The 19,488-nt window shown below is 40.0% G+C and overlaps 1 protein-coding gene across 3 annotated transcripts in view; it reads left to right on the forward strand.

Annotated features, from left to right (window-relative positions):
• The window catches only part of LOC138938277 (unconventional myosin-XVIIIa), a 45,536-nt gene that overhangs the window by 4,352 nt on the left and 21,696 nt on the right, over nt 1-19,488 (forward strand). For 2 of the 3 annotated variants that reach the window (XM_070305131.1, XM_070305132.1), the window contains exons 4-16: nt 386-853; nt 3,788-3,922; nt 14,003-14,191; nt 14,323-14,499; nt 14,745-14,945; nt 15,031-15,183; nt 15,258-15,841; nt 16,112-16,294; nt 16,484-16,746; nt 16,873-17,035; nt 17,146-17,320; nt 17,823-17,981; nt 18,187-18,402. In XM_070305131.1, coding sequence (XP_070161232.1) covers nt 386-853; nt 3,788-3,922; nt 14,003-14,191; nt 14,323-14,499; nt 14,745-14,945; nt 15,031-15,183; nt 15,258-15,841; nt 16,112-16,294; nt 16,484-16,746; nt 16,873-17,035; nt 17,146-17,320; nt 17,823-17,981; nt 18,187-18,402 — 3,066 coding nt within the window. Of the gene's footprint in view, nt 1-385; nt 854-3,787; nt 3,923-10,552; nt 12,598-14,002; nt 14,192-14,322; nt 14,500-14,744; nt 14,946-15,030; nt 15,184-15,257; nt 15,842-16,111; nt 16,295-16,483; nt 16,747-16,872; nt 17,036-17,145; nt 17,321-17,822; nt 17,982-18,186; nt 18,403-19,488 lie in introns of those variants that run through there. The other variant, XM_070305134.1, reaches the window with a different exon arrangement.

Here is a 19,488-nt window from a genome sequence, read left to right on the forward strand (position 1 = left end):
ATAAGACACCGATGACGGTCCGTTCATAATTTGACGTAAACAAACGATGGTAAAAAAGTTTCTTCGAAACAACGAGCAAAAGCGGATTGTGCCTTTCATAATTTACACTTTGCGTGTGATCATCAAAATATTCTTTCTTTTTTACGATATAACACACACAGAATTATTCTAATTAAATATCTGTATCGTGAACTTTTTATCACGTATCATAATTTTAAACGTGGATAACTTTCAATAATCGTTATTTTAATTTTCTCTGATAAATAAATTTTAAATCATTGACATTTTATGATATTCAGACTTTGCTTTGTGATGTTTCCATTTCCAGTGACTGTTTAAATCAAGATCTTAATCATGTAATAAAACATCTTCTCCATATATTTAGGTTGTCACTAGTGCTAGTCCATCCGCGGATTCCTTGACGGACACGACAAACTCGAGTTTTGCCACGCCGCCGTTTAGCCTGTCGCCCGTCGGCGAGTCCCAGGGTTTCTCGAGGTGGCGCTCGTCGGTCTCTTTCGAGGAGCAGGGGATCGAGCTGCAGCTGCCAGAGCTCGTGCCGCTCGAGTTACCCGAACCAAGGGAACTCACCATTCAGAGGCAGCCACCGCCCCGAAACGATTTCGGCTTTTCCCTTCGTCGCGCGGTGATCGTCGAACGTGCGGCAAACGGCGTTACGCAGATGAGACCGGTAATCTTCGCCGAACCCGGCGCTCTGGTCCAGCATAACAACGACACGGGTCTATTACCCGGTGACAGGCTGATTGAGGTCAATGGGATTAACGTCGACGACAAATCCCGCGAGGAGATTATCGATCTCATCAAGAGCTCCGCCAGCAGCGTCACTGTGAAGGTAATTTTCATCTTAGCGTAATTTAGTTCGTACAGTAATTGCACATTCCATCATTTTGGAATAATAATTTTATATGTTTCAAAATATTATGTGTGTTACAAAACGTTTGAATCAATATACTTAAAAAAAAAAAAAAAAAAAAAATCTGTATAATGTATTTTGCAGAGCAATATTTTTTTTCTTTCATGTAAGATTATTTGAGATGCCGCGGGTTGTACAGATAGAGATTTTTTATCTACCTAGAGAGAGACTTTTATTTGTGTTAAATTTGTTACGAAGGCTGTCTCAGAGTCAAACGATGAATTCTCATCGCTCGGAGCGTACCTTAGACATTGCGTAAGCGATAGTACTCTCTACACCTCAACCTTTTCTCTTCTATAAACCGTACCGGTCGCGTCGAATAATATCGATTTCTCGTACCCTATAAACGAACCTTTCTCTTCCCAAACGTGCAGCAACGGAGCTTATTAACATATAAGCGCGACTTAAAATTTCATATTTACCGGAAGATAATCATCCAAACGGTCCGTATGGTGTGACGACACCATATTGCAACGATCTTATGTTTAATTATCAACCAGTAACGATAACTATTAGCTTATCGTTTGCTTATCTCTCATTATCGTCGCGATCGTCGTGACTGGCCTTGGATTTTCTTCAGACGTTGCTTGGAAAACGCGTGTTGATATCGTTCGGTATCGCACAGCAAAATCAATACCGAACGTGGTGAAAGATACCGAGGAATCCTTAAGGAATCCTTTAGAAATGGGTCGGTCGAGTGCCGTTTTGTAGACCTTTGATATATAGGCGATATACGAAAGGCATTGCGTTCTATTAAATGACACAAACTTTGACGCGACATTTTATTTCAAAATGTTTTAATTTTTTTATCAACTTTATGAATTTTTTATTAAAAGTGAAAAAAAAACCCATATTTTTACATCTCACGATAAATGATATTAGTATGAAAGAAAGAAAGAGAGAGAGAGAGAGAGAAAACTACATCAGTTTCATTGATGCTCGCTGCACCGTGTCGTTAAAAGTGAGTGAACGCGCAAAACGGATGAGCGTCTAGTAGGACCGGCGATTGTCGTGCGATGTCGGCTGGTTCATTGCCACTGCTAGCAACGAATATAGCGGGATAGTGAGTCACGGTCCCGCTAATAAAACTATACTCAAAGGGGGAAGCGATACTGTCGTGTGAAAATAGCAGCCTTACCGAGAATCCGATCTTCTCTTTTATTGTCACCACCGGGCCAAAACTCTTCTATCTTGAGGGCACACACGCGTCTCATAAAGAGGAGTCAAATGACGAGTCCGCTCGAATTTGCAAAACGAAAAAGTATAAGGGGGGCGACGCGACGAAGACGTGTGCCCAAGTGTATTTAACCTTGTCCGGTAGTCGCGCGGAATTCTAAAAATGCCGCCGCATTCCCGTGGCAGAAACAAAATATATGCAATTCCGCTATGTGTTGTTCGTTCGCACCGTTCTCCCTTTCACTGCGCGTCATACGCGCAGAATGTAATCTCCGGGGTGGATTGTACGGTTAATCCACAGATTTTGTGCATCAACGCGCAATCGGGGGAACGTCGAAGGGTCGATATACGCGCGTCTCCGTACTGTATCACTGTAAATGCTTATAAATGCCTAAAAATTCTTTTCCGGAAAACAATGCAGCAGAGAGAAGGTAGAAGTAGTCACGATGATAAAAAAAATAGATGATAATATTTCTAAGTATACGTGATCAGATTTATTTATGTCTAAAACTCGCAAAGAACTTGAGAATTTCTCAACTCAAACATATATTGTAGAGACCCGAAAATGCTACATAGGCGTGTAAGAGGATGAATAAAAGAGAAAGGAAATAAGCGTTAGAAGGAGAGCGATAGACGCAGAGGGGGAAAAACCGGATGTAATTCGCTCACAAGCTGAGCGTGTTATGTGCTGCATACAGGATGTGTCGGAACTTGTATATTTTTGGCTAGAGATTCTTCAACAAGTTTTAGAATCTTTTGCAATTTTTAATTCTTGTCCACATATGCACACAAAATATCTTTCTGAATAAGCCAGAGCTCTTGCCATCATATTCGTGGCACACTAGAACGTGCGTGCGTTTTTATCAATTTCAACTCGTAATTTCCATCTGTCATCGCTGGAATTGAATGGCTACTGAATGGTAAAGGGTAAATATTGGAGAAGGCTATATCTATTGTGTGTTGTAAGTCTCTCAATACATGTACGCGAGAGATCCGATCCTCGTGTTCTTTTTCTCTTTCCCTCTCCTTCTTTCTCTTTTCGCAGCGTGGCAACGTCTCGGCAGAAAAGAGAAACGTGATGTGATTTACACATTTGTGTATAGGTAACGCTCTCGGTCAACATCCTGCTTCCTGCTTCACGGTATGTCGCATGAGCTCGACCTCGTGCGCGCGTAAGTCATGCACGTGCCCCGTTATAGACGAAGTGAGTGTATTGGGCACGCAGACACGTCGATAATAGGCGGAGCCGTTCGCAACGGTGATTAATTGGAATTAGGGGTTAACGGGGAGAGGAGTGTATACAATAATATGTGTACTTTGTATGACTTCTGCGAATAGCTAACACTGTGTTCTCGCAACATTTTCGACAGAATCGATAGAGTTCCAAGCTTTTTCTCTTCTCGAGAATTTTACATTTCCCAAAATACAGTATAGAAAGAGTGTATTCCGCGACACGAACAATTTTAAATAAAATTAAAAAATCCTCATTATTTTTCTGACAATGAGAGCGACCAATGTACATACCTGTCGCTTTACATTTATATTGCATATATGGATATGTATTTCGTACGACGCGACTATTCGTAAACCGAATCTTCGCAATTGCCGGCATGCTCAAGGGCACGCCCTGCATAATGCACGCGTATTATAGATATTAACGCGTCGATCTCATTGCAGGTGCAGCCAGTCGGCGAGTTGTCGGAGTTATCGAGACGCGGCGGCTGTGACGGACGTCAAGTCGAATTGGCGCCTGCAAATATCCGTGGCGGTACGCTTCGTCGATCCGGAAGTTTGCGGTTTCATCAGAATACAGTAAGCCTATCATCGCCACACACAGTTGCCATCGACTTAGCACTTAAATGCTACGAGTCAAGTTCGTCGAGGTTTTCTTTTCGAAAGAAAGGGGAAATAAATAAGAAAGAACGTAAAACTATCTTTTCAACTTTAAACGTGAGATAACGTGACAATTCATTCGTCGAAAGATATAATTAAGAAATCACGCATGAATTGTTTCACTATACCATATCAGGCTATCCTGGTTTTTCTACTCAATCACATTTCTGAGATGTGTCTTTCAATATATCACGTAGTTTCATAGCTTATAAAGTCTGTAACAAAAAATACACATCGCATATATAAAAAGAAGGCTGAAGAATAAAGGGGGCATAAAAATTGAATATAAAAGGCAATCGATTTAGCGAAGGATGCGCGGAGAGATGGGAGGATGATACAAAGGGTACAAAAAATGCATCGGAATTCGATAGGACTGCAGCGTGATGTAGTAGCGAGGAAGGAGGAAGACAATAGTAGAGACGCTTCACTTTCCACCCACATTCCCTAGAGCAACGCAGTGGCATAGCAATCGCGTAACGGTACATCTACTGCTTCGTACCGTAATATCTCGTTTCCGCCGAGCTTCGAGCTGCTGTCTAGCTATGGGCGTAACTTGTTATTGGAAAAAGCACAATTATTTTGCGAATCTGTCACACAATTTATAAATGCCACTTAGTAATTAATATTTCAGAAATTTAAAGAATTTATTTTATAATTTTTTTTTATTTACGCGAGAAGAATTATTTTGAGCAGATTTTTAAGACAAACAATTTTTCTGTGTGATACTTTAAACGAATCCTCACAATTTGATATCGCGTATTTGTCGCTTAATCTTTTCGAGTTGAGATCTTCCAATGGATACATATACATATATATATATATATATAAATCGCAAAGCATTAACAGCCGAGAATCATGAATTGCATTAAATTAATAAATTGAAATCAAACGAAATTCAGCAATGGATAATTTTTTTAGTACCGTTGACCATAATCGACACTTGATAATATATGCGAGCGGCTCACGGTCGTTCGACTACAGTCGGTGATCGTACCAAGAAAGTTAAAAGTCAAAACCCTGCAATTAATATGACAAATAAAGCAATGGTAATAGAATGAGAAAAGAGGAATCAGAATCTAATCCACATTGATGGAATCAATTAATGCTTGATGTAAGCAGAAACGAACATGTATGCCTCGTTATGTCTGCACAGTATTTTATCGATAGTCTTCCTTCATTTCGCGGCTTCGTTGCTAGTTGAGAGCTTGCAGGCTTCCGAGCTGCTTTTCATTAAATTAAACCGTCATGCGGCATATAATACACATTCCTACGCGTTGCTCGCGGCGCAGTTTGACGCGAGCAGCGACGTGTTATAATTGACAATTAGGGCTCTAACAAAATGCGACTTGTGTCACTGCTAAATGGATAGTAGAATCGCATGATGTTATTTACTGACTGCCGGTAAAGCCTACAGTATGGTGGCACAGTAAAGAACGTGCTGCCGATATGACGTTTTAAAGAACATCATAGCGCGAGCAGCACTCTTCCTATATTTCGCTAAAAAAGCACTTTTATTAAAATTTTATTATACGTATATTAAACAAGAATTCAAGAAGAAAGTATAAATATATTTATTTAAAAAATACATATATTTAAAATATATTTTTAAAAAAGTACACACACATATATATATATATATATATATATTTAATATTCTTTTTACATAAATTTTGCTAACAAAGAAAGATTGTAATCCATATATTACGAAATGAATTAAAAAAAAATAAGTCTCGAGATTTATTTTTCTTTAAAAATTAAATCTATATATCGTGTAATTTTTTATTCTTTCGATTTCATTATTTCGGTATCGTGAACATTATTTCTGAGATCGATGAAAGAGAGTCGTATTTTAAAATATCAAGGTCTTGCAAAGTATCGACGTACACCGAGAAATTACGGAGCGATGGTCGCGATTAGCGAGGCTATTAATCAAAGAGCCGGCAAATTTGTCAAATATCAACTTGGTATTACGACGTGTGGCTCGCAGCATCTGCGCAGCTTCGCTCTCTCTCTCTCTCTCTCCTCTCTCTTTCTCTCCGTATAAGTACTACATAAATGTCAAATTACATAATTAGAATTGCACGTTACGCGCTACGCTAAATAATTACGCCGTTACCGTCGTAACACTATTATTATGCCCGCGAGGAAAGTACGGGATATGCGCGCGCGATAATATCTCCAGCGGATCCAGCCAAGCTGATTGCTTGTGGCAATGTGTAGGCCAATAATGCATATTTTTGATTGCGTATACCGCATTTGCGCGAGTTAAGAATGTATGCAAACTTTGCGGTTTTTCTTTTCTATCTGAAAAATCGCTCGCCATTAAATTCAACGTCGTAAACCTTTCGTAAATTCAGCGATCTTCATTAAAAACGCACATTGTAAATTCTTACCATTGTTTTTACATCGATTTATGATAAATGTTGTTCGTAAGAAGAAAAAAATTGTGGGCGAACAATTCATGAACATAACACATTCGATGCCAAAAGCGATGCACCCATGAATGCGGAGTCTTGGCATGTGATGTCAGCGTTTATCGCCTATAAATATCAGGTATTTGGAAAAAGTGGGTTGCCCACGCAAAGAGCTGCGAGAGTTTAACGGCCTCTTTTTATGTGCGTTTACGACATTGAAAAACTGTTGCCGATATAGTAGCAGCAGAAATATAAATAATAAAAAATCAAGTATTATTTTTTCTTTATTTAACTTTAAATGGGCATTATTCGAGCGGAATGTCAATCTGAGAAAAGTAATTACGCAAAAAATATTTCCAAATTGAAGTTCGACAGGCATCTGCAATGAATATATCATCTTAAATATTAAAAACTTGACAAAACGGCGATTCGTTTAACTTTTCATCGGCGTTGCGCTGTTTCGCAAAAATGAACAGGCTATTCGAGCGGCTTCGCCGCGCGCGAATAAATTTGCATGCAGTTGCGATCGGCGGGCAAAAGGCGAAGTCGGCATTCACGAGAATGCGACATCGGGACGTAATTTGAATTTTATGCACGTAATCGCAATGGCTTCGCGAACACGCGCATATATGTATACCTATACATACATACGCGCGTACATACGTGCCCCCGCTCTCTTATCTGCCTACGTCGATGCCTGACAGCGTTAACACGCTACGCGCCGTCAACGCCTGGTAGCGAGAGGCATCTTGATTGCGACAGACGAGAGACGCCGCGTGCATTACAGCTGATCCTTGGCGCCTCTGTCCCTCTCTGTTCTCGCCGTCGTCCCTCTCCCTCTCCCCAGCGTAGCTACGAATGAAGACCTCCCAATGTATACTCTTACTATGCTAAAGAATTAATCCAGTTTCATAATGTTAACATACATTTCTTGTTTTCTCAATATAATTCGATACTCTTTAGAGATTACGAACAGTTAAATCCGACATGTATAATGTTTCTCGTGTATGGTATATATTAGAAGATAGAAAATAGTATTTCCGTCTCTTATTATAGAGATAGCTTTTTTTATATTCAAATGTAATTATTTAGAAGAAAATAAAAAAAAAGAGATCACGCATTACAGTATCAAGTTCGATTTTGATATCGCGGAGCTTTATCAAGAATTGATTAGAAATCAATAAATGTCAATGGTGCGCTTTAAATTGGAACAGTCATATCGTGAATGAATGTTTAGATACAGCGGATGCGTGTAGGGGTTTCTGTACAAGTCGTGCCAACGAACTTGTTTCAAATCGAATAAAGAACCGCGGCTTAGACGCCTGCATTTAAGCATGTTACTCGCACTCGACGCGGGTACGAGTTCGCTGTTATAGATTTATGACTTAGGTCTGCTGCAACCGTACCAGTCAATCCGGTCTCTCTATCAACATGAGTCATTGAATATCATACTTTTTTCCCCGAATCAATAACATTTAGTTTTTATTCTAATGCCAAAAGTTTCGAATCCTTATCTTCTCAAACCTGGTCGGTCTGTCTAGTAGCGATCAGTCGCGATTTGATCTCACAAAATATTCTTATATAATCTACTTATGCATAGAATTTCCTTTTCTTTCGGCCTTCTAATTTAGCTCTTCGTGACGTTTATTTCAATTAGATACCTTTCTTAAATCCACCACCTACAACTCCGCTGGTCGCAATCGCGCCTACGCCGATCATGTTACAACGCGCAAGGTCGATTTAGCAATTCGCGCAGCATGAACGATCAAAGGACTCGTTCTCCACTTTCTTTTTTTCCCTCCTTCTTTCAAGAACTCGGAGTGGCCTCGAGTGACCTTCCAACATGGGATTCTATCGGCATTTTTGCTGCCTTTAACAAACGCGCAGAATTTATCGTTCTACGTCCACTTGTAACTTCTCCATAAAATAATTCATCAGATAAAACCAAAAATTTCATAGACCCCGGATCGACTATTAATTAATTTCTCTTCTTTGAGATATAAAATTTGTACGAGTACGATGAGAGAAGAATCGCGTCGCGTTACATCAAGAGGTAACAATTTTATCGGAAGGAATCCGTTTGTTCGTTGAACGAAAATCGAACAAAATAAAATTGTTGAACGGCGTGTCAAGTTACTTCGTCTTGTTTGTCGCGTACACCCGCCGTTTCGACCTACGCTTTAATTCTAGTTTTTCTACCTATCTCCTCGTCGTTTCACTCGTCGGTATCACAGCGCATAAAAAGGCACATAATCGCGAATCGCCGCGCGGAACAATGTAACTGTGAGAAGCCTGCTCGCGCATTGCGAACCGTCAGAAAGATCGCCGTTCTGTCAGGAGTTACTCTGACAGGTAACTTTTGAAGCCACGCGTAAGCTTTGCGCTAAAGATTGCTCTTGATCGTCGCGTATATGTATCCCGCAGTAAAAAGCTATTCTGGTATTGACCATTGATAATTGTGTCGTAATTATACCGTATTACGCGGGACAATTTATGCTAGCTGTGCCTGCGTCATTTCGCATGTTGTTAATTTCAGCATAATTATTAGCGCTTACGTGCACGCGGAAGTAAATCATGTTGTCTGTTCCTAATTTTTCTTTTATTTCTTTTATCTAATTGTTTAATTAAATCATATTAAGATACTATATGATGAGATTCCGAGAGAAGAGAGAAAGAAAAATGGAGAGAAAATAAAAAAAGATTTGAATTCTAAATCGCTCTTTTTTTTTTTTTTTAGATCTGGCCTTAGAGCTGCACTATATGTAAACTTTTTTTACCTGCTTCTAATTCGTTGATCTGACGTCCTACGTATCGCGGATAAAACGTAACAGAGAAATTATCGTGTAGCAATCCACCTACCTTTCGCGATCGATTCATCATGTTTCTCGTCTGCATTGAATAAGTATCCATTGTCGAACAATGACAACGATGCGTCATCGATCTAGCATAATTTACAAGCTAGAATATAACGTCTTTTGAAAACTAATTGGCTCGATTTTTCACAGCCGATTGAATAATATCACACGTCCTTGCATGGTATTATCTCTGCTTCTGAGTGGATTTTGCAAATTTTATCTGATACAAAGAAAAATGTTAAGAGAACAGAGAGGGAGGAAAAGAGAGAGAAAGCTTATTAATTGCCTTATTACGATCAATATACCGTATATTTATAGTCGGATATTGTGCCATATGTAAAAAGCGAATTATCGTGCATCGAGAATTTCTGCCCACATTCTTGCCGCCGATACGGCTATGGCGGTAATATTCGGAGCCCAAAGAGCTAAACACCGACTTCGCCGTTATATTAGTCTTTCTGTATAGCGTGTTTGGCGTGGTAATGTTGGGAAACTTGCTTTCGTTGGACGCAATCTCGCGTGTTACGAGTTTCTTAAAATAGCAGCTCGTTGCTCCCTCGAATCTTCACGAATGCGTTTCTCTCGGCACGTGCGATGCACGCATTAAGCCGTCGTCTTGACGCGTCACACGTGACCAGTCCGTGAATGTTTTCTTCGAGATTGATTTTCTTATCATGACGCAATAATTATGTATAAAATAAAAATATAATGGTAGCGTTATTTTTTATCCGATAAATTTTGAATGTAAAACTTGAATTAAAAAAAAATATGCAAAGAGAGAAATCTTTATAAAATTAGGAATATAAAAGTTCTTATTGTATTTGCCATTAATTGTTAGTCTTATGTAATAAGACTAGAGTTATTTAAATAATAGATTTTCCATGCCTCTACAAGAACTCCCTTCTGAGGAAATCTATATATAAGCACTTTTGTATTGCTCCATTTCCTTTGCTCTCGCCCAAAGCTTACGAAAGCGCTTACGAGAGTTTTGCATGGCAAACGGTAGCTACATATATTCGAAGCAAATGATCGAGTCGAATATTTCTCAGAAATGATTCTTATTTGCACTCGCGTCACGTTTTCATAAATCCGCGGATCATTTAACATCAAATAATGGATGCATTTATATCATTATATGTATAACTTGATCTTAAATTAATATTCATCTAAATATAGATATGAGATTGTTGAAAATAATATTTTAATAAATTTTGAATAATAGGTTAAACGTAGAATTGTGAACTTTATGGTAAAATAGATCACACGACTTTTACGAGCTTACAATTAATATTATTTTTTATCGAAACATTCCTCAAACAACATTAACGAGAGTTACGTCGCGACAAATATTTTTACGTCAAGTCAGACGTCATTCAGACTTCGAAGTTTCGTTAACCGCACCTCGATCGGCAATCGTCTGCGGAAACGAATCGGCCTACTAGCCGACTGTTTGTCGTCTGTATAAATTGCGGAGGAAGGACGTATCTAAAGTAATCGAACGAATGTATAACCGGATGATGGGAGGGACGGAGAAGGGATTCCTGTACGACGAAGGCGAGAGACGAGGATGAAGGAACGTGGTGAGCGAGCGGGAGAATTACGTTTCGTGATGGAGAGAAAGAACTCTCGGGTGGCTCTCGTGGGCACACGCCTCTCTCGTTCTCCTCCTCCTCCTCCGGAGAGAGAGAGAGAGAGAGAGAGAGAAAGAGAGAGAGACCTGTCTCTGTCTCGGAGCACCGGCATTGCCTCAGTCGACACTAGAGAGACCCGCGATGCTCCTCGTGAACGTATTCTGTCCCTCGTGACCGTCGCCGCTGTCCACGAGCCATGAGAAGAACTCGCGGCGGAAGTCGCGTCTCGGTTCTTCGCGAGTGCGAGTCGCTCGCTGAAACACTCCTGAGCAGAGATCGAATGGAATATATCAGAGAATTCGCAAAACGCGCGATCACATTTGCGTTTTTATAAATTAATACACTTTGAGTTGAAGAGGACAATTGACGATGTTATTAATGATCGCTTTCGATGTGCCATATGATGAGAAAATTGTGAGTGTAAATCAAGTTAAAATTGATTACAAAATAAAAATATTACATATTTTTCATATTGTCAAACGTATTATAATTGAAGTAATATATTTGACAGAAGTAGCGTCTCTCATAGTTACCACTGATATCAAAGAAATTTGACTTCATTACGCTGAAAGACACCAATGAAGAAATTTTCAACGGACGACGAAGAATTCCATACATGCGAATTCTCAAGCAAACTTAGGAAAGTCAGCAAACCGGGAGAGAGAGAGAGAGAGAGAGAGAGAGAGAGAGAGAGAAAGAGAAAGAGAGGTACCGCCGAATGATAATTGCGTTGGGAAAGTGACAGTGCGCGTAAGATCCGTTTCTTCGAAGAACGACCCATGTTGAAGATGCCGCGCAACAGGGACGAGATCGACAATATGTCGCTCGGTGCGCATCGTCTCCTTCACAGATCCTGCAGGGGCAAGGCTCATGCCAGCGGAATAGCCAAACAAAATATCCGTCGAAGCGTATCCTCGCAAAAGTCTCCAAAATCATCGGTGCGAGATGATCTCGCGAAGCAAGGTGAATCCTGCGTCTCGGGCAACGGCCTCGTATTCGGCAGAAAGCATAGCAGAAATAGTACGAGCTCGTGGGAATACAGCGATAGCGATAGCATGAACTCGTCTGAAATCGGGCAGAATGGCTACGTGGAAAATCGCCCGATCCATACGAATCGCGACTTTGATCGATCATCGAACGTCACATCCGACATCAAAGAGAAGATCAAGGGATCACGCGGGAGCAATCGCTGCTCGCCGTTACCGCGAGCTGTCAAAAATGTCAAGAAGGAGAACTGGGCGGATACGCTGCGCACGGGATGCATGGATGATAAAATCAAGAGAATGGAGAAGGGCTGGGACGACAGTAACGTCATCAGGACACCGAGGGAACGCAAATGGCACAGGATCACGGCGGACATAGAGCAGAGAGTACCGAGCGTGGGCGATGGACTCCGAATGTTCGGTTTCAAGAATAGCTGGACCAACAATTCGAAGAAGATATCGAGGCGAAGCCGGCCGGCTCATCAAAGATGCGCAAAACCGATTCAGGACATTATCGAGTGGGAGGAGCTGTTTGAAATCGCCTTGGCTAAGAAGATAAAGCGAAAAATACGGGGAAAGGGAACAGTAGAGTTGAACATAATCGAGAGTATAAAAGACGACACGGAAAGTAATCGTGCGAAGAATGAAGGAGAGTGCATGAAGCGCCTCGAGGTACTTTTGGAAAATAGAGTGAAGCCGCAAATTGACAAGGTACATTTAGAACATTTTTATTTAGACTGCTAAATTGTTCGTCTTGGAAAAAGAAACAATGAAAAATAATTCTTCGTCAATAGAATAATTGAAGAAATTACGGTAATTTTTTGAAATATACACATATACAATTTTGAAATAGTACAAGATGCAAGAAACATTTATCTTTCGCCGTCTCATCGATCGCGATAAAACAGATAGAGACGTCAGTCATTTTGGGCGTAATATGTATCCTCAACGTATCCAGGAAATTTCTGATAAATTGTTATCGCGTGAGAGCGCGCGAAACGTCAAGTTTAAAGGGCAGACTCGTAATATTCGAACAATCCCCTTATTTAGGCCTTTCGAAGGAGCGGCGTTTACTATGAAACAATGGCGCGTTGTGCGCTGAGACCTAATGCATGATAATTTGTATACCAGGAAACTCACTGTATGTGTGTCTATCGTCCTTACCCGATGGAACCGTACGAGTCACCGCGCCGCGGTTGCTCGATACGGAAATCGATACACGAGAACTCGCAGCTGTACCGGCCGCACAGTGTGATTCACGCCTTGTTTCAAGAGAATAGAATCAAGGAATACGTTTAACTTTTGATATTTAACAGTACTTTAATAAATCATATGTATAAGACAGTTACATAATTTTAATCGATATCTTACAATTGTAAATTATCGATAATATAGCACAATTACATATATAACATTCGATAAAAATCGTCAATACGTAGACTTTGTTTGATGTAGGCAAATTGATGAAGCTTTTTTGTGCCCTCGAGATAATAGTCATTCCCGAAGAGAGATATACAAGGATACGGAGAAAGATAGAAATAGAAAGGATCGAGCAAATGCCATTTCGATGTTAATGAGCAACCGCTTAATGGTACGCAAGTTCGTTCGTCGTAACGCGTTGTATAACCATGCAATAAGACATTTCATAACGATCCATCTAACGATTAATCGCCGCCGGTAGCGGGATACTCGAGGACGTTGCCGATTCAACTTATCGTGTAGGCGTAGGCGTCCGTTGTCCTCGCTAGGTCGCGCTTAGCAAGTTTGCCGGTGGGAAAACGTTGTCCATAAAACTTAAGATTATACGACCAATCATTTCGCGCCGCACAAAAAAGATATCCCAGTTGACAGCTTTCAATCGTATCTTACTTCTTGAATCTACCGAATCTCTTGAATGTTTCAAAAAAGTATATTTAAGACAATATGTGTGTGTTTGTGTGCGTATGTGTGAAATATGTTCTTCTTTTTTCTAAAGGCAAAGTTAAATTTCAAATCAATGAAGAATATTTTTCCATTCTGTAACGCTTTTCGAAAAATACCTTACAATTTTAAATAATTTATATATTCTAATTATTATTATTATTATTATTTTTTTTTTTTTTTTTAAATTTTACAGGCACGATCGGAGGAACATTTGGCACAGGAACAAGCATGGTTAGCTTCCGAGAAGATCTGGTTATTGCACCGCGGAGGTTTTACTCCCGCCACAAGGTTCGGTTCCGCCGATCCCGACACAGGAAAGCTGAGAATCCGATTGACTATTTCTGGAGAGGAGTTGCTTGTGGACGAGGAAGATGTAGAGAAGGTAGCGTGATCGATTACTTTCTGTAATCAGTTCTACATACATATTAAACATATTAAACTTCTTAATCGATCAAGTCGAGTAATTCAATTGCTTGTTATTCATTCATTATCGTTTGTATCGTTTCTCTTTAGGCTAATCCACCCCAGTTTGATAAAGCCGAGGAGCTTTCCCAGTTGCGGTTCTTGAATGAATCGTCCGTTCTCCATACATCGAGGCAACGTTACGCCAGTAATTTGATACACACGTATGCGGGAGACAGCATGATTGTTATTAATCCGGTTGCACCATTGGCAATTTATTCGGAAAAGGTAAGACTGCTCTTATGAAATTTTACTTCAAATTTTATAATTAACTTAAATTTTTCAGTGTAGTTTCCAGTAAATTAAATTATATATAATAAAATTATAAAATTATATCAGTTATCGTGTGCGTGCTTGTAAGTGTTTACTAAGAAGCTCGTCTTTTGTATCTTTTGTATAGATATTTTAAAAAACTTCGCGTATCAATACTCGTATTTTTATGTTTAAAATAAAAATACTATCCCTCTCTTCAGGTCGCGCACATGTTCCGAGGTTGCAAAAGCGAGGACATGCCACCACATATTTATGCGATAGCGCAGTCTGCTTACCGAGGAATGCTGGCGACGCGCAGGGATCATTCCCTGGTTTTCCTCGGACGTAGTGGAGCGGGGAAAACTACGAACTTCAAACATGCTCTTCATTATCTCGTACTGGCTGCTGGCACGGTTAACAAGGCGAGTCGGAGCTCGGAGCGTCGAGAACGCGCGAAACGCTTTCCATACGAAACGTTTCTGAACGAGCGTCATTTCTTTTTTACAGATCTTGACGATCGAGAAGCTAAACGCGCTCTTCACGGTCCTCGAGGCCTTTGGAAATAGTAGAACGCATATGAATTCGAACGCGACGCGTTTCACGCAACTCTTCAGCCTCGATTTCGATCAGTCGGGTCAAATCGCCTCGGCCTCTCTGCAAGTGAGGAAAACACTTTTCTTTTTCTTTTCGCCATTTGCATCTTCGTGCGATGAATTTTTCTCTTTTCTCACAAGGTGCTGTTACTGGAGAAGTCGAGAATAGGCCGACGAGCTAACGGGGATCCGACCTTTCATGCCGTTTACCGTCTGCTGGCGGGCGCGGAGGGTGCATTGAGGAAAGAATTACATCTTACGAATCTAGTCGCCGAGAATAATCCCTTTGTCACGCCACTGCAGAAGCACGAGGATAAGCAGCGAGCTATGGTCGAGTTTAACCGCATCGTCGCCGCGCTCAGGATACTCGGCATCTCCGAGACCGACGAGAAGGTCATCTGGCTGGTGCTGGCCGGCATTTATCACTTGAGTTGTGCCGGCGCCGTAAAGGCCGGTACTAGCTCGCAGAGCAGGTGGCAATTCGCCAAAGTTGAATGCGCGGAGAAAGCCGCTAATCTGCTGGGCACCACCGTCGAGGAGTTGAGCCGAATCGTCTTCTCGTCTAATGGAGGTGGCGCCGGAACACCAAGCACTCCGAGACCAGCTCTAAGAACACCCAGCCCGACGGAGCAGGGAAAGGACGTCACGGGACTCGATGCGCTGGAGGGACTTTTGATCGGACTCTATTCCGAGGTCTTCCACTGCATCGCGGCTCTCATTAACAAGTAAATAAATTAGCGGACATTATGCTCGCTAAATAATTTTTTCACAAACATCGTAAAATGTTTTTACCTTTGTAAGATTTATCTTGATTCGTCGATCGACTAGACTTATCTCAAAGAATTTAAAAAAAAGCAAGCAAAGCTTGATAATTCTTGAGATATATTCTCAAGAAGTTTGAGAGAAGATTAATGATGAAAAATATAATAATCAATTTCATAAAGCTATTAAATTTTTTATCAGAATTTATATACTATGCACTTGTCATTTTTTAGATCTATATCATCCGCTGTACATACAGTTTCATCTGTGCTGCTGTGTGATTCGCCAGGTTTTCAAAACCCTGCTTCGTGCGGCCGGCAAACCGGTGCAACTTTCGAGGACCTTTGCCACAATTATCTGCAAGAGCGTCTGCAGTTACTGTTTCACCATACTACGTTGATAGCACCGAAGGATAGGTAGGTAAAATGCTAAGAATATAAACTTTCAAATTTCCATTCTCAATTCCTTCATAGATCTTGTGATAAGAAACATATCTTATTTATATAATGTTCTTAAATTTAATTTGACCATCACTACAATCATTATTTATACATCACTTATCACAAATAGCATTGTATGAGAGTTAACTCGTAAAAATTTATCAGATACGTCCAGGAGGGCATTGATGTAGATTACGAGGACGATTACGACGAGGATGGCATCGGATCGCCTCAAGGTTTAGTTTCTCTTCTGGATCGGGGAAGCTCGCAAAGCGCGACGATGTTGCGAACTAGTCAAAGCGATCTTAGCGGCAGCAGGCAGATGGAACGGAAAGGATTACTCTGGCTGCTGGACGAGGAGACTGTGTGCCCCGGAGGTAGCGACGAAACTTTCTTGGATCGTCTGTTCTCTCATTACGGAGATCGAGGTAAAATTAATTTCCCGTCATCGGCATCTAAATTTGCGTTAATTGCGCAAATATTTTATATATTTAATTTCTTAATTTTATACACATGTGAAAAATAATGAGGGTAAAAAATAATTTCTATTACAGATTACCAAACGCTTTTACGAAAAGCGCCGGGCAACAATCAATTCGTTTTGCAACACTTGTTGGGAACAAATCCCGTGCTTTATACTGCCACCGGCTGGCTTAAGGCTACGCGCGAGAATACTGTTTCTAAGAATGCCATCACGATACTTCAAGAAAGCACACGGTAACATTACATATCTATTTAATGCAAAAGTTTTTATTCGCAAATTATGTACATGTATATATATATATATATGTAAAATTTGTTATTATATTTTTATATAAAATGTATAGAGAACACGTAAGCAAGCTGTTTGTAAGTGCCCGGGGCGCCGGTGTTTCCGGCGCTTTATGCAGTTCCATGCCGGGACTTGAAGGCTCACAATCCTTGAGACGCGCCTCGAGTATACGAAGAACGTTCACGGCCGTGAAAAGGAAGAACGTTTGCCTGCAAGTGAAATTCACTGTAGTGAGTATTTAATTGGCACTTTCGCACTTTCTTTTCTCCTTCTGAGAAAACGACTTGAATGATTGATATGATTAATTTTTCTCCTTATTTATTAGCAAATATTCTCGGATCTCTTAGCGTCTTTGAATATCGCGGCATCTATAGAAAATTTATTTTTGTCGGTATAGGTCATTAATCGTCTCTTGGTGTCAAAGATCAGACTATTATCGCAAGTTCCATTATCGCAAGACCGTACATTGGTCGTGTAAACGTTACACTAGCTAGTGGACATTTTCACGCACATTCATCATTTCTTCGCTCTGCAAAACGTTCAGCATGTTGAAAATGTTTGGAGAAATATGTCTTGAGATCGCTAGCTGTTACCTTGTTTTGTTTTCGTGTTTTCTTTTTTGCGCTTGTTATCTAGTAAGGATAATATTGCGATTCTTTGTTTATCTCGTTGATGTATGTATGCCTCCGACATTACAAAGCGGAATAAAGCACAACCGTGAATTGTTTCCAGGACGGTCTCGTGGAAACATTACGGAGAACACGCGTGAAGTTTGTGCATTGTCTTTTACCTCAGCACAATGCCGGTTGTACCGACAATAAAAGCCTTCTCTCCGTGAAATCGAATCAGAGCGAGGACAGCGTCATTAATGTGCCTCTTCTACGATCGCAGGTAAAAATATTTTACAAGATTTTAAAATAAAAGTTTATAATTAATGGGAGAGAATTCAAAACTTCACAATTATTATAGCAAGACCTCTCATAAACAGCAGAGAAATAATTTTTCATAAAATCTCGATAACTTTACTAATTTTTCTTTCTAACAAAGATTCTCGATATCGTATGTAACGTCAAATTTTTTATACACTTGTAAACAGATTCGCGGAAGTCAGATAATAGATGCGATTCGTCTACACAAAGTTGGCTTCCCAAAGCATATGGCCCTAGGTGAGTTTAGACGTCGATTCGGACTACTATCGAGCGACGTGAACGCTCGTCCCAGAAGTCCTGTCACCGATGAACGTCGCGCCGTCGAAGACATGCTGCTCACCGTCGATGTCGACCCCGCATCCTATCGAGTTGGTCAAAGCCAGGTGAGTCATCCTAATTTTCTCGAAAGTGCGCATAATTTTGTTGAACTTAGAAAGTGGACAAACTATTTAAAACAGAGAAAATGTCATCGATCATAAAAGCCGCGACAAATAATATTTATTGCGAGAAAGTTTGTTACGACATTGAAATATTTATCAATAAGGTACCGCTTTGAATCAAATCTGAGGAAGGGCGTATAAATCTGACAGGAATCCTCTGTGAATTAGAGGATGTCGTAGAATAGATTAATATGAAAAAAATATGATAAAATAAAGTTCGACTTATAGAGGCTTGTATAAATGATTTATATATCAAAAGGCTGTAATGAGGAGTATCATATTAAAAAATGTACACATAAAACTCGAAGATTCTGTTAGAAAGCAGTGATGTACCAGTCTTATAATCTTATCACTTTATTATTCATCCTAATATTCTGTGTTCGCGATTTCTTTCCCGACCACGAGAGTATAATATTCGCTTTCTAATAAAATTTTACTACTCTCGAGGAGCTTATAAACCTTTACGATGCGATATGTTAAATGCGAATAACCACTCAACCGCACATTTTTTCCTCGCAACGACGCTTTATGATGCGACGCTCGCAGAAAAGCGTTTTCGTCTCACAGGCCGAGATGTGTCAATGCACTTTCGTTTGCCGGTCAACAAGTCGTCGAAAGAATTCCGAAGGGAAAATGACAGCTGTACTTCAATGGACGTTGTGCAAATCATTGCGTCCAACACTCCCGCGAATCAATAATTATTCTTGTCACGAAGATGAGCGAGCTTCGCCGCTTACAGAAACAACATCCGTTTCTTAGAGCGTGATTAAACAAACATTTAGACTTTTATAAGAATATATATATATATATATATATATATATATATATATATTATATTTTATTTAATCCAAAAACTTGCTTTAAAAAATTACAATACGTCATAATTCGCAAAATTTTATTTATTTATTAACAGATTGCTTTCGGTTACTAATTCTGTTTTAATCCTTTCATCATAATCAGATCGGAGCAATTTGAAAATATTTAGGAAATCGATCGATAACGAAATATAAAAAATATCTACGTTAGATT

Source organism: Polyergus mexicanus, unplaced genomic scaffold, assembly GCF_030449975.1.
Source record: "Polyergus mexicanus isolate NDT 795.1 unplaced genomic scaffold, iyPolMexi1.0 SCAF_12, whole genome shotgun sequence".
NCBI classification, from domain to species: Eukaryota; Metazoa; Arthropoda; class Insecta; order Hymenoptera; family Formicidae; genus Polyergus; species Polyergus mexicanus.